Consider the following 15,572-nt stretch of genomic DNA (forward strand, 5'->3'; position numbering starts at 1 on the left):
GCCTGGCTATTTTTAGAGATGGGGTCTTGAACTTCCTTTTTCTTTTTTTTTTAGACAGAGTCTCACTATGTTGCGTTTGGTAGTGCCATGGCATTACAGCTCACAGCAACCTCAAATTTTTGGCTTAGCCACTGAGCTATAGGCGCCGAGCCTAAAAGACTGGCTAATTTTTCTTGCAGTCATCATTGTTTTTTTATATGGCCCAGGCCAGGTTTGAACCTGCCACCCTCAGTGTATGTGGCTGGCACCATAACCACTGTGCTATGGGTACCAAGCCGGAGGCCCAAACCTCTAAGCAATCCACCCGCCTCAGCCTCACAGACTGCTGGGATTATAGGTGTGAGCCACTGTGCCTGGGCAACAGCTGGCATTTTTGTATAAGCACATCCCCAATATTACATGCATTTGTTATTTACCTGAAATTCTACTCTAACCAGCCCTCCTGTATTTTTTGTTTGCTGCATCTGGCAGCCATACTCAGTGAGAATATGCGTCCCTGAGTGTGAGTCCCCAGGGTCCAGGGCAGGCTGTCAGGCAGGGTCTATGTGAAGATAGTCATGTTTTTAGCATCTCTGAGATAAGAGAGGGACCACAAGAGAGGGCTACGGCAAGAGGAGCCCTTGGGTGCCTTGCCCTGATGGGAGCAGGCACCATTCGGTCACTGAAGAGCCTGGCAGGTGGCTCTGATGGTGTCTTGTTCCCTTTCAGGTCTTGTCCCTCGTAACTCTGCAGGCCTAGAGTGGTGCCTGGCACTGTCCAGAGTTGGAGGATGCTTAATGGAAATAACTGAATGAATGAATAAATGAATGAATAGAGATTTCTGGAGCCCCTGACAGGCAGCTGAGACGTCCAGTAGAATTATACTGATATCCCCTCCGCCTCCCACCACACTCTGGCCACTCGGAGCCTGAGAGCTGCTGAGAGACTGGGCCTCTTAAGTCTTCCTGAGGGGCACAGAGGGTTGGTGACATCAAGGAGCAGTACCAACCTCAAGACTTCTAGCACTTTCTCTGGGTCTGAATGTGAATCCTCTTGGGCAAGACCGTCCATTTCCCAAAGAACTCAGCAACATGTGGTCATCTCTCACTGCCCTCGGGTGGATGGGTGTTGGGACACACTGTCATCCATCCATCTTGCCCCTCTAGCCCAACTCCTCCTCTCCTCCTCCCTCTCTAAATGGGAGTGAGGGTTCCAGAGATATAGAAATAGCCTCAAATCTGTTCTTATTCATGAAAAGGTGAATCATACACCGACTCTGGACGCATGTGCCAAGTCTTAAGTCCTGTACTGCACACACTTCACTGTCCTCAGGAAAAACTATCCGGTGGGGGCGAGGGTTGCAGCATCTGAAAGCAAAGTGCCTTGTCCTGTTTTGGGGGAGTCCACAGATATGCTATGGTGGCATTAGCACTTACCGTCCCATCCTGTGCCTTCTGAGAAGCCGTGAGGGATTGTTGGTTTGACATGTCTTCCTGTGGTTTGTTAAAACTGCCCTGTATTCCTCAGTGTCCTGTAGATAGAACATCTGGCTACATTTTGGCTTCAGTGTCATTCTAAGGGACAGAGCTGGTAGACAATGCCCTTCCTTATTTCCTATTCAGCTGCGTGAGTGGCTGGTGTCAGGATTCCCATGGCTTATCTTGGGTGGAATTCTGCCTCTGCCACCTACTTAGCTATGTGACTTGGGGCCACTTGGCCTCTATCTCAGTTTCTGGTTCTGTGGACTGTGAATAATGCCACAGCTGACCCCTAGGCTGGGCAGAACAATGAGCCTGGCACGCAGCGAGTGCACAGCAAAGGGGCTCCTGCTGTCTTTACCCGGCTTACGGTGGCTGATGCTGCATGTTCTTCCAGAAACAGGCGGGCAGCAGCTTCAATATAATTAGCAAAATTTTCTGGTTTAGATAAAATATTGGAAAAGGCTTACATCTGCTTCTTAATTTGCATGTATCTGCATAAGAAACACCTTAGCATCTCTTTTGCATTCTGAGATGACTGCTCTCCTAGGAGTCAGCAGCTCGTGTATGTGACTGACTGGTCCTGAAAAGCCTCAGAGAAGGCTGTGCTGGAGAAGTCACCTCTAGGGAGAAGCTGGCTGTCCCTGTGACAGCCCACCATTATAGACTAGGGGTGGGGTACCTGTGGCCTCAGGGCTACATTTGGTCCTCCAGATCCAAGTGTGGTCCCTTGACTAAATCCAAACTTCACACGTTGTTCTGTGAAGTTTGGATTCAGTCAAAAGCCTGCACTCAAGGATCCAGAAGGCCACATGTGGCCCCAAGGCTGCAGGCTGTAGACTGTTCAGAAAATGGTGTCCCTTCACTCTCAGACCCCTCTTATACCCTTCCCCTGGCTGCTATGGGCTCAGAACAAAGCAGTGTTGTGAAGGGGTAGGTGTTTCTAAGGTAAACAAGCACAAGACAATTGCAAAGATGCTGGGAGCTTCACCTGTAGTGTGTCCAATCCACACAGCCTCTGAAACCCTTGGAGTTGCCAGGGCGGTCACAACCAGAGTGGCACACTGGGGGTCCAGCCTTCTACCCTCAAAAGCTTTGCAGAGCCACGGTGAGTAGACACGGTTGTTTTGCTGAGAGTGGATGGTTAAGATTGATGAGATGTGGCTATGAGGCAGGAAGGTCCCAGAAACGCAGGGCTGGAGGAGCTAGAGGTGCTCTCCAGGCTCCCAAAGGTCCTGCTTTGCTTGACTGTGCCTGCCATGGACCTTTATGCCTCCTGGCTGCCCCTTCTAGGTATGCACGGCCTTCACTGCAGAGTGCGCCAAACACGGACATGTCAAGATGCACCATTGCTACACCAATGTGGTGGGTTTGGGGGACTCGAGCACGTGGAGGCTGCCGTGTCTCAACCGCTATGTCTACATGTTCCTAGCTCCTCTCCTGCTCCCCATCATTACCCCACTGGTGGCAATGGGTAAGTACCATGAGCACCTGGTGCCCCTGTTCCTGACTTCATGGAGATTGCTTGTGGAGGAAGCTGGGAGTTCCAATTTAAGACACACCAGAGACTTTCTGAGACAGCCAGGGTAGAAAGAGCCTCAGACCCAGGGCCAAGTCTAGCTCTGTCGCTTACTGGCTGGGGACCCCGGCCAGGCAACATCCTCTCTGAGCCTCAGGTTCTGCACCTGCTCCCCCAGGATGCTGTGAAAGAAAATGAGTCCACAGATGTAAGAATGCTTCATAGACGACTCACAGTTGATAGTGCATGGTGCTGTATTTGATGATATGGGAGCAATATGACATTGTGAAAGAAGCAGGGGCTTTGGGGCAGCCAGACTCTGATTCAAATCCCAGATCTTGACCTTGGGCAGGTTGCTTCACGTCTCATCCACAGGAAGCCAGACTCTGATTCAAATCCCAGATCTTGGCCTTGGTCAGGTTGCTTCATGTCTCCATTTTGTCATACCACAGGACCTCACATGTCAGGGCTGCCGTGGGTATTACCTGAACACACCCACACTGCCCTCTGCCTTAGTGCCAAGGAGCCGGCTCACGAGAGACCTGGCCACCCCCTCACTCTATGTCTTTCCCTCTGGCAGAGCGGCTGAGGCAGGTGGAGCTCAGGACGGCTCTGAGGACACTGGGCTTGATCTCCCTGGGCCTTTATTCCCAGTACTGGCTGCTTCTGAACGTGTCAGGCTTTAAGAGTCCCCGCTCGGCCCTGGTCTGCATGTTCCTCATCAGATCCCTGCTGGCCCATCCCTACCTGCATGTCAACATCTTCCAGGTAAGGCCTCCCCTGACCTGGTGCTGGGCGGCTAAGAGGGGGCATTCCCCAGGTGCCTGACTGCAGCCTGGAGCCAAGGCTGGGAGAAGGGAGGTGCCCGAGGAAGAGGAGAAGGCTCCCCACAAGTGACCCCCCAACTCAGGTCATCACTGAGAGTTTGGCTTCAGGTCAGGAGTTTGCTCCTCCCCAGCACTGGCTGGTAGCTTTCATTCATGCACCATGCCCAGTGAGTCAGGCAGATGGAGGAGCTGGAGAGGGGAGGCCTTCATGCCAGGCCAGGGCCCAGCATTCAGTTCTGGCACCATTTCCACAGGGACATGTCCCTGCTTCCCTGGGGCAGAGCATCCTGTACTTCACTGTTCTGCACTTGCCATAACTGCTGTTAATTGCTTAATCCCATATTTGGGCCCCACCTGCTTGTACTGTGAAAACAGAAGCTCCTGCTCACCACTGAGTCCTAGGCAAAGGCAGTGCCCAGCAGAGGGGACATTTGTGCATATTTGTTGAAGGAGAAGGTACAAAAGAGGAGCACAAACTTGATCTTGAATGACGAGTAGGATTTTTTTTTTCCTGAGTCAGAGTCTCACTCTGTCACTGTGGGTGGAGTACATGGTGTCATCATATCTCACAGCAACCTCAAATTCCTGAGCTCAAGCAATCCTCTTGTCTCAGCCTCCCGAGCAGCTGAGACGACAGGCGCCTGCCACCGCACCTGGATAGTTTTCTTCTATTTTTAGTAGAGATGGGGTCTTGCTTTTGCTCAGGCTAGTCTCGAACCCTCAGCCCCCCAGAGTGCTAGGATTACAGGCATGAGCCACTGAGCCTGGCTCGATAAGTAGGATCTTGAGTGGGGAAGAGAGCAGGAAGGGTCGGATGAGGCGAGGGTGCATTCCTGTGAGAGCTGGTGGTAGGAAGTCTCAGCATTAGAGCATCTGGGATCTGAGAATGCCTGGGCCAAGCCCCTTGTCATGTAGATAGGGAGAGAGACCCAGAAATGGGTAAAACTCAGTGTGGGGCACAGGCAGGGTGGGCATCAGAGCCAGGCCAGGAGCCCAGTTAGCTCACACTTCTACCAGGTTCCTCTGCATGGGGGCTGGGGGAGAGAAGAACCAACTGGGTAGTGCCAGGTGAGGACACTTGTGGTGAGGTGGTCTGGGGCTGCAGTTCAGCAGGGTGTCTTCACCCAGCTAATGCTGACCCACATGTCTGCCATAGCACATCGGGCTTCCCATGTTCTCCCGAGACTACAAGCCCCAACGGATTCACATGATGAGCCTGGGGGTGCTAAACCTGCCCCGGCTGCCCCTGCTGGACTGGGCGTTCGGCCACTCAATCATCAGCTGCCACGTGGAACACCACCTCTTCCCCAGGCTCTCCGACAACATGTGCCTGAAGGTAGCCGAGGGCTGGGCTGGTGGGAGATGTAGGGAAGGTGTAGGGTGGGCTGGGGCAGCCTTCAGAGTTTACTTGAGCCCCCAGTCCCCCACCTGGTCTGGTCAGGGGCCACATAGGAAAGGCAGCACAGTGTATAAGTGGCAGCCTTAGTTTCAGATCAGAGACACCTGGGTTTCTTACTGGCTCTGGGACAAGTTACCTGAATGGCTCTGAGCTTCAGCTTCTGTAAGATGGGCATGAGTAATGCTTATGGTGACAGGCTTTTGAGGATGAAATGGAGAAACAGATCTGAAATGTCTGGGACATAATAAGTGCTTGGTAAAAGGGAGCTTGGGTTTTCATCCCCCTGAACCAAGGATGGCCATGCAGCTAAGGCAGCACTGGAGAGGATGTTGGGGAGAAGCCCCTCCTTCCTTTGCCTGCTGGGTTGGGGCAGGAATTGTTTGACCGTAGTAGCCCCTCAGCTCCTCTAGAGCATCGTGGAACAAAGCAGAAAGAGGCCAGTACTGGGGAGCTCCCCTCCCCTCCCCTTCCCTCTCATGCCCTCTCCCCTCCCCCTACTCTCCCCACAGTCCTGGCTCATGGACCCCCTTGTCCTGCCCATCTTCCCACAGGTAAAGCCCGTGGTGTCCCAGTTCCTCCGTGAGAAGCAGCTGCCCTATAATGAAGATTCGTACCAAGCTCGCTTCTGGCTGTTTCTCCGTTGCTACGAGGAGCTCATGGTGCAGGCCCCGCCAATCACTGAGCTTGTGGGGCTGCAGTGAGGCTGGGCTGGTGCTGCCACCTGTCCTCTTTGGCCTGGGCCCAGCCCTTCTGCTGCTGCTGGCCATGGGTATGGCCTGGTGGCTGGTGGTAGACCTGGAGCATTGAGGAACTGGGTGGGGGGTCCCTGCCCTGATAGTTTTTCTGAGTTTCTGGGGGAAAGCAATAATGGTGCTGGGCATCCTGGGCAGGGTGACCTCAGCCAGCTGCATCTCAGGACTAAATAGCCAATCCCTACCCCCGCCCCATCTGAGCCTTGGTAGGGCTAAGGGGGTGACAGAAGGTGAGGAGGGATCCTGTGCAGGGGCCACCTGGGAGATAGGAGACAAGAGAGAGTAGGGTCAGCCCCATAGGCATAGGCCTCCTTGGTGCTAGGGCTCCCTACCCTGGCTCGGCCACTGCTTCTTCCTGTACCCTCTGATACTCTGCCCACCAAGGTGCCCTATCCCCAAGGTCTTCAGGGTGAGCTTACTTTTGGCCGGCAGGCCTGGCTTCTCAGCCAAAGAAACCTGTGCAGGACACTGGCTCAGCAGTTCCCTGGGGCCACAGTATCAGTGAAATAAAAGTGAGTGTGTGCTTTGTGGGGAGAGGACTCCAGGAGAAGTGAAGGGAGAAAGTTCCTCAGGAGCTGAGTTGGGGAAAGAGTATAAGCAGCTCTGAGTGTGACCTTGGCTAGCAAAGTCTGCTTTGCTCAATGGTGTTTAGAAGCAGAAAACCTAGGGAATTATCCGATGAGAGAAAGAATTCCTGGGCGGGGGAAGGGGGAGTAGCTGAGGTTGGAGAGCATTATGGGAACAGTCTGGGAGACAGATGTGACCTCAGAGAGGAGGGGAAGGAATGTGGGATACAAGGGAGAAGAGCTTGAGGTCAGAGCTGGACTGTGTAAGGAAGGGTGGTCTGCAGCCTGGGATTGAGGTGGGACTACAAGATAACACTGGATGCCAGCCAGAGGAAGAGGCCAAGGCATTAAAGGACACCACTGGGATTCAGTGCAAAGTAGGCAGAGTTAAAGATGGCTGGGAGCTGCCCCAGTGGGGCTTGGGCCTGGGGACTGTAAGGCAGTGCCCAGGTGGAGGCCGGGGAGGTGGCCAGGCCTATGAAAGGAGGCCAGAACAGATAGTTTATAACAGGGCCTCTTGCTTCAACACATTTGACACATTGGACAATTCTTTGTTGTTGGGTGCTGTCCTGTGCCTTGCAGGATGTTTAATGTTTAGCAGCATTCCAGGTTTCTACCTACTAGATGCCGGGAGCCATAGTCGTGACAATCAAAAATGTCTCCAGGGCGGCGCCTGTGGCTCAAGAAGTAGGGTGCCAGTCCCATATGCTGGAGGTGGCAGGTTCAAACCCAGCCCCGGCCAAAAAATAATAATAAAATAAAATAGTTAAAAAAAATTAAAAAAAAAGTCTCCAGATATTGCCAAATCATCCCTGCTTGAGAACATGCAAGTCATTCTTTGAGCACATAATTACCTTGTTTTTCAGTTAAGTCCTTGGATGGAGCCAAGGCCGCGCTGACTCTGCTGATAGGGAGACTAACTGCCAGTAAATGGGAACTCATGGATGGGTCAAATTTGATGGCAGGTGAAGGCCTTCTCTGAGCCCAGTCCTGTTGGAGGACCCATCACTAGTGTGGCCTTATGTAGCTCTGTGTAAAGGCCATTTGCCTCTCCAGATCTGCTCTCCACTTGTCCTATCTCTGCCCTGCCTTCCTCTACCAAAGACAGCTCCTTCAGGTACCCTCTCCTATAGCACCAGCTCTCACTAGTACCAAAACAGCTCCCTGCAGGTGGTAGTGGCTTCCAGGTATTGCTAGGCCAGGAGTGCTTCTTCAGTCCCTTCACCCACACCTCTGAATAAAGTTCCTTCCTTAAACTCTTCAATCACCCTTTTGAGTGTGCCATCTGTTCTCTGCAGGGAAATTGACTGATAGAGTGGAGTTTTGGATCCAGGCAGCCCTTTTGGACTGAGGCAGGCTTGGCAGCCTCCCCAGCCCACTGCTTTGCTATATGTTATTGCTGCTCTTTTGAAATGCATTAGCAGCTCAGTAATACCCTAAAGGTCTGAGAATGCAATTAATCAAACTGCTAATTCTCCATGTGAAAAATGCAATGTCAGAAAAGGCCCCAGTTGCATAGTCTTAGCTAATGATTAAAACCATCTAAATACATAACAATGACTCATTGTTACTGATCTGGACCTGAGTGGATTATGGGCAGTAGCTGGAAGTCCTGGTGCCAGATCTGGCTGTGCCAATGGGCACCCAAGGAACAAGTCACTAGGCTCCGTTTTCTGTTACTCTGAGGATGTGGGGAGGGAATGACTGGAGCTTGAGTGGTCAGAGAAGGTGAGTGAATAAAGTATGTCTAGGCTTGCAGAGACCTGAAGTCTAACTTACAGAGGTATGTGGGAGTTGTTAATATGTATTGATAATGATGATAATAGCTAATTTTACTTATCTAATTGTAACCTTTACAACAAATTGATACTATTTTCCCCTCACATGTTTCAGATGGTGATAAAAAGTTCTGGAGAAATTAAATTTCTCTATGCCATACAGCTAGTAAGTGGTGGAAGAGGGATTCCAACCCAGTGTGTCTGACTCCAGAGTTCATACTCTTAACCACCAGATCTCTGGAAGGGGAGCCCTACAGAGCTTTCTAGAGTGTCTGATCCTAAATCTCCAATTTATCATTAAGACAAACTCTTTATGAACTTCTATTATGTGCCAGGCACTGCGTGAAGCTCTGGGGGTATATAAATGTATAGGATTGGGTCCTCACCCTCATGGAGCTTATAGTCTAGCACAGAGTTTGTCAAACTCTTTTTGTAAAGGGCCAGATAGTAAATATTTTGGGTTTTGTGAATCATATGGTTTCTGTCACAACAAATCAATTGTGCCATCAACATGCAAAACAGCCAATATGTAAAGAAATAAGTAAGGATGTGGTCCAGTAAGCCTTTACAGACACTGAAATTTGAATTTCATGTAATGTTCATGTGTCAGAATATATTTTAAACTTTTTCCCATTAAAAAATGTAAAAATCATTCTTTTGGGTCATTCAAAACAGGCCAGTGGGCAGCATTTGGACTGCAAACCAGAGATAGTTTGCCTACTCCTGGTCTAGTGGGACAGACGTAAAACACAGTGACTTCTGACTTACTGGAAAGCAGAACAATATTTACCTCTCAGGAGGAGAGAGGGGAAACAACTAGTAGGAACACAGAGAACTGCTGGGATACTGGACATGCTCTATACTTGATCTGGGTGGTGGTTACATGGTACACCTTGTGGTAATTTATCAAGCTGTACATTAATATTTATGCATTTTTCTTTAATACTTCAGTTTAAAAACTCACTAAAAAATGACAAGTGGTGTAGTAAGTCATGGTGGTGTAGGGTTAGGTGCTTAGGGTACTAGAGACCTTTAAGCCCTTTCTTCTCCAAGGAAGTAATGTTTGAGAGGAGGGCCTTTGGGGAAAGGGAAGAGGCATTAGGCTTACTAGATAGTATGTGACCATGGGCCTGTCCTTATTAAAAAATGTATTTTAAAAAAAATGTATTTTGCTCATTATGGATTTTTGGCATTAACTTTGATTTTTTTTTTTTTTTTTTTGGAGACAAGAGTCTCATTTTGTCACCCTCAGTAGAGTGTTGTGGTGCCATAGTTCACAGCAACCTCAAACTCTTGGGCTCAAGCGATTACCTCAGCTCGAGTAGCTGGGACTACAGGCACCCTCCACAACACCCGGCTATTTTTAGAAACCGGGGTCTCCCTCTTGCTCAGGCTGGTGAGCTTCAGGCAATCCACTATCTTGGTCTCCCAGAGTGCTAAGATTACAGGCGTGAGCCACCGCACTCGGCCTAATTTTGATCTTCTAAATGTTGCATTATAATATTTATCTTGATTACTGAAATTTTTGGTGTCCCCTTAAATTCTGGACCCGAAGGCACCGCTGGACAAGGGTTGGAGCCTCTGTCTTTAGTACCTAGGGGATGCCACTCTCCCACGTCCCCTTTTCTTCACCTATGTAATGAGGGAGGAGGTGAGGCGGGACAAGCGCTCTAGGGTTTAATATTTTCCCTGGTCAGACATGGATCACATAATACCAGAGACGAAGAAATGTGAGGTTAGGGCGGCACTCCCCTTTATTTGGACTTCCGTACTCTGTGGCTGTCACCCAATGGGCGAAAGGCTCGCTGAGAACCTGACTTGTGATTGGCTGGGTCGAAGACCCCCCCCCCAGGTGAAATGAGCAATCAAAAGGCAAACGCGCTTGCGTCATCACAAAGCGACGGGAGACGGGTAGGACTAAGTAAAATAATTTCCCTTCTAATTGGCTCTCTTTTTAAGGCGGTAGTGAAACAGCGATGGGGATTCGCTCTCTTCCAGCTCCAAGCTTTTGGTATTTGGAGGGAGGGTGAGGATTGGTGAGAAATATATTAAGTCCTGTACCGCCCTGAAGTCATGAGGGGCGGTGCTTCGATGGTAGTGAGTGGGTCTCTCTTTTGGGGGCGGGGATACTCTGGAAGTCTGGGTGCAGTCGCAAAGCAGCGCTTTCCCCGAGCGTGGGAGGCGGGGTTTCTCTTGTGGGCGGGGCCAGAGGCAGGGCAGGTACGGGCGGGCAGGCAGGGAGGCAGCACGCTGCGGGCGCCGGGGGCAGATCCACCTGCAGGCTGCTGTCCCCAGTCATGGTTCCGCGCTGCTGGTTCTGGTGGCGCTGGTCAGCGTGGCCTCGGACCCGGCCGCCTTTCGCTGGGAGCACCCCGAGTAGGAGCAGGGCATCTATGGGGCTGGATGGGAGCGCGGGGAGCCCGGCGAACACTAAGTGTAGGGTTGGAGCGAAGCAGGGTCCGGGCCGGAGAGGGACGAGACTACAGGTCTATTCATGCCGGCGAGATGGGGGCATGTAGGAGCCTGTGTGGTGAGACCTGAGGCCTCTAGGTTGAGACAGAGGTCGACAAAGGAGAGAACATGAGGCCCACAGGAGTGAGACAGGGGAATGGGGTGATAAGGGAGTCTGTGGATGAGAGGGAAGGCTGAAACATACAGGGATCTTTATGGGCAATACAGAGGGGTTGGAAGAGGTAAGATGGGGGCATTGTGAGGTGATCCTTAGGGGCGAGATCGGGATGATATGATGTGGATTCTTGCCGATTGGCAATGGGACCCTGTAAGAAAAATGAAGTTTTTGCTCAGCGCCTGTGGCTCAAGTGGCTAAGGTGTCAGCCACATACACCTAAGGTGGCAGGTTCGAATCCAGCCCAGCCTACCAAACAATGAAGGCTGCAACAAAAAACAGCCGGGCGTTGTGGCGGGCACCTGTGGTCCCAGCTACTTGGGAGGCTGAGGCAGGAGACTCGCTTGAGCCCAGGAGTTGGAGGTTGCTGTGAGCTTTGATGCTACAGCACTCTACCCAGGGGGACAGCTTGAGGCTCTGTCTCAAACAAACAAACAAACAAAAAAAAAAAAAAAAACAAAGAAAAATGAAGTTTTGTGCAGGGCAGCTTGAGATGATGGGGGTTTGGAAGTTGACCATCGTTTTTGGTGGTGTAAGTTCATGGGTGAGATGTGGGCCTCTGAATGAAGATGCAGCTTTTGGGGGTCCAGATGAAATAGGGGACCTGGCAAACACCAAAGCTTTGAAGAACAAGAGGGTGCAGGTGAGGGTGAAGCTTGGGAAGTTCTAGCTTCTGTAGGACACTGAAGTTGGTTTGGGGTTGGGGAGGGAGTGTTGGTTTGACCCTCTTCCCCCTTCTCTGCCCAGCCCCAGGCTTACTCCAGCAGTTTTCTACACAAGAGAAGACTCCCCAGATCTGTGTGGTGGGCAGTGGCCCAGCAGGCTTCTACACTGCCCAACATTTGTTAAAGGTAAGCAAGCCACTTCCTCCTGACTCCCTCCCCCATCATTCACCTGCTGCTCTAATTCTGGGGGCAATCCTCACCCCTTTCGAGTTTCCCCCTATGCCTGATGGGAAGGGGCTCCCAACCAATCTAGGCTGGACACTTGGCACCTGCTTTCTCACCTATAGCTCGGGCTTCCCATGCTAGGCCCTCAGGTGAGAGAGTTGGCCAGTAGTCAGTGGCAAGTGGCCCCCCTTCTTGGCCAGCACTCCAGGGAGCTTATGCAGACCTGAAGGATGACTTCTTCCCTCATCTTCCCTTCTTTCTCCTCTATCTCTGCTGTGTCCCCAAGACACATCCTGTATCTTGAGACTAACCCTGTCCTCAGATTTCTGTAACTTTGTCCACCTTACTATACCCTCCCATCCATAGCTTCAACCCTCCTCCCCCGCCATTCTGTTCTTTTGGTCTTCACTCCACCCCATCTCTTCTCTTTTTCTCCTCCCTCCCCCTTCCTCCTGTAAAGGCCAGAATCTCAAGGCTTTCAGTATCAGCCTTGGCAGGCAGGGCCTCAAGGCTGCTCGTTATACTTGAAACTGTACGTTGGACCTTGGGATGATGGGGGCGGGGAGGGGGCCCAGGTTGACTGAGATATGAGACAGTGGCCTAGCTTTGAGGCAGTGTCTGTGGAGGGACAGGAGAAAGGATGAATATATTATCTACCTACACAGACACTGGAAATGTAGGGTGACCAAATGTCCTGGTTTGCCCAGGACACAGAGCTTTAGTGCTAAAACTGGAAGCATCATGGGGAGACTGGGATGAGTTGGTCACTTTGCTGAAAAGTGATCTATGCACGCTTCCCAAGCAACACAGGTGAAAGAGATCATTGTAGGGATGTGTGCAGAGTGAGCAGAGTCATTTGAAGAAAATTAGAAACTGTTTCCTGGAAAGGGTATATTTGATTTGCATTAAAGAAGCCCACAGGCTTTGACAAGGGCCTCTCATATGTGGGGAGTCATCCTGGAATGCAATGCTACAGGCAGATTGCCATGTGGGAGGACACCCTGGGCTCCAGGATGGAGACCAGTAGCTCATGGTGGGGGGGCAGGGAAGGCCCTAGAGGACTGCATATAAGGGGTACGTATTAGCTGAGCCTGAAATTTTGGGAGGGGAGAGATTAGGCTTTCCAGATAGGTTCTTAATCCCCCTCTGGGTGAACAAAGGCTCTACCTGCACTCAGCTGGCAGACACTTGTGTGTACTTTCCTTGTGGGATGGGCTGGGGAGGGCACAGGCCAGATACAAGCTGATCCTCACCCACAGGGAGCTCTGAACCAATGGCTATGCTCCTGAGGTGGGACCATGTGCAGCACATTTGGGGTAGTGGCACTTAGTTGAGGCAGGCACTAAGTACAGCATCCTCATGACAGTCTGTCAAGGTATCATTACTCTTACTTCACTAGTGAGCTACAAAAGCTGAGTGAGGTTGTCCAAGGCTCATTGTAGAGCAGAGAAGGCACTGGGATATGAGTGAGGCAGTCTGTCAGCAGAGCCATTCAGTCATTCATTCAGTAATCACTAATGGGATGCTGTCGTATTCCAGGCACAGACTGCCCTGGGAACATGGGGTAAGGCGAACAGACATGGTCCCTACAGATATTTTAGGGGCCAGAGTGGCTATAAGGAGAGAAACTGAGGGGTACCCAGAGAGGCCCTAACCTAGTCTGGAGGAATAGATGTCCAAATTGCAGTCTGAAGGACAGCAGGAAATGTCAAGGGTCAGAATTGCAGGAGTGTCCCAGTCACAGGGACTGCTTGGACCAAGGCCAGAAGAGGGAGAGAATAGCCCTTCAGGGAAAGGTAGGCATGTACAGAAGGGCCAAAGAGATGGAAGTTGAGGCTGGGAGGTAGGTGGGGCTCAGATCCTGAGGGATGTTAAAGCCTCTGACCAGGCTCTGGCCACAGCCCCCACCCCCTTCCATCAGAGTCCCTGGGAACAGCTTATTAAAATGCACATTTCTGGGCCTAGCTTAGACATAATCAAACTCTGTGGCTGGGCCCAGGAATGAGCAGTTTTAAAGAGACAGCCTAGGGGATTCTGGTGCCCACTGCTACAGCTGATTGACTTCATGGAGAGTTTTGGGCAAGGGACTGCCAGAACCCCAGTTTTTCTTTGGATGCTTCTCTGCCTGCAGGAGAGCAGTGGGAAGCTACTGGGGCAGCAGATGGGGAGGATGTGGGTATGATGGATTGGGGGGTCAGGAGGAGCTCCAGGTTCTAGCTTGGACACCAGGAGCACAGTGTAGAAGAGAACGTAGGAGCAGAAGGGAAGAAGTTTGGGGGTGGGGGACATGGCTTTAATCTGGATAGGTTTGAGATGTCTGAGCTAAGATGGCTAGGGGGTCTCAGGATTGGGGCCTGGGAGAGGTCTGGGCAGGAGAGAAAGGGAATATCACCAGCAAGTCCATGGGCATTTGAGGTCGCATAGTGGGTAAAACATTCCCAGGAGTGTGTGCCCAGGGAGAAGGGCGGGACCCTGGACCAGAAGATTAGCTGGTAGGGGTGGGGTGGGAGTAGGATGGACTGGGGAGAGTCAGAGAGGAAATCTCCTAGAGCATGAGGTCAGCCATGAGGGGTAAACACATCCAACAGACTTAGCATTGTGGAGGAGCCTTGGGGAGAGCATGGTGACCCAGAATGAAGGATCTGTAGCAGGAAAGAATGGAAGACAGAGACAGACATGAAGAGGTCACACTGGATAAGGTACTGACCACTGGGCTAAGTAGTTTGGATTTTGTCCTGAGGGAGTGGGCAGCAAGGGACGGCAGTGACATACAACAGCAGTAACAGTAGTAATGACAGCTTTCTCATCAGTTGAACACTCACCGTGGGTCTCACAGGAGGTCACAGGTAGTGTCCTAGGCTAAGTGCTTAATTATTTAACCTTGAGCATGACACCACAGGGTGTTCTTTTGATCTAAGAAGTTAAGGCACTTTCCCAGGGCTCAAAGCCAGTTAGTGGTGGAGCTGGGTTGGCACCCAGGGCTGTGTGACTTCTAGGTTGGAGCTCTTCTTGGGTACAGCATCGTGGAGTTTGAGGGAAGTGGTTTGGGGGGCCCCTGTGTCTGGCCAGAATGGTGAGGGACAGAAAGTTGGGGAGGGGGCTCGATTTGGGTACAGGTAGTGTGGGAGAGGTATGGAGAGAGAGGCCTTGGGTACCTAGGTGGGAAGGGAGGATTTGGGCTAAGGGGGGAGGGTGAGTGTGAGCCTTTGTTGGGGGCAGGGCAACTACAAGGCTGGAACTCCTTTCCCTTCAATTGGGAGGTGTCACAGTGTGGGGCGGGGCGAGGATGGTGGTGGGACAGGGCATGTCATCCCTGGGAACCTGCTTATGGCCCAGAGTCTCTCCTCATCCTGGCCTCCTGGATGCTTCCTGAAACCCTGAGAGGGACTCTCAAAACAAAACATAACAAAACAAAACGGGCTGGGTGCGGTGGCTCACGCCTGTAATCCCAGCACTCTGGGAGGCTAAGGCGGGTGGATTGCTTGAGCTTAGGAGTTCAAGACCAGCCTGAGCAAGAGTGAGACCCCATCTCTAAAAATAGCTGGGTTTTGTGGCAGGCACCTGTAGTCCCAGCTACTTGGGAAGTTGAGGCAAGGGGATCACTTGAGCCCAAGAATTTGAGATTGCTGTGAGCTATGATGCCACGGCATGGCACTCAACTGAGGATGACAAAGTGAGACTCTGTCTCAAAAAAAAAAAAAAGTTTTTTGTCCTCATAAAAAACAGATAAAACAAAAAACTAACAAACACCACCACCA

At 51.3% G+C, this 15,572-nt stretch overlaps 2 protein-coding genes across 2 annotated transcripts in view; both read left to right on the plus strand.

Moving 5' to 3' along the window:
- Positions 1–7,784, plus strand: part of FADS6 (fatty acid desaturase 6) — a 28,636-nt gene extending 20,852 nt beyond the window's left edge. The window contains exons 6-9 of the mRNA XM_012802818.2: positions 2,751–2,931; positions 3,557–3,744; positions 4,960–5,139; positions 5,754–7,784. Coding sequence (XP_012658272.2) covers positions 2,751–2,931; positions 3,557–3,744; positions 4,960–5,139; positions 5,754–5,903 — 699 coding nt within the window. The 3' untranslated portion in view covers positions 5,904–7,784. The remainder of the gene's footprint in view (positions 1–2,750; positions 2,932–3,556; positions 3,745–4,959; positions 5,140–5,753) is intronic.
- A 2,744-nt stretch (positions 7,785–10,528) lies between these two features.
- FDXR (ferredoxin reductase) overlaps positions 10,529–15,572 on the plus strand; it is a 10,244-nt gene continuing 5,200 nt past the window's right edge. The window contains exons 1-2 of the mRNA XM_003786151.3: positions 10,529–10,674; positions 11,672–11,775. Coding sequence (XP_003786199.1) covers positions 10,596–10,674; positions 11,672–11,775 — 183 coding nt within the window. The 5' untranslated portion in view covers positions 10,529–10,595. The remainder of the gene's footprint in view (positions 10,675–11,671; positions 11,776–15,572) is intronic.

The sequence above is a fragment of the Otolemur garnettii genome, unplaced genomic scaffold (genome assembly GCF_000181295.1).
Source record: "Otolemur garnettii isolate 467f Iridium unplaced genomic scaffold, OtoGar3 scaffold00018, whole genome shotgun sequence".
In the NCBI taxonomy this organism is placed as follows: domain Eukaryota; kingdom Metazoa; phylum Chordata; class Mammalia; order Primates; family Galagidae; genus Otolemur; species Otolemur garnettii.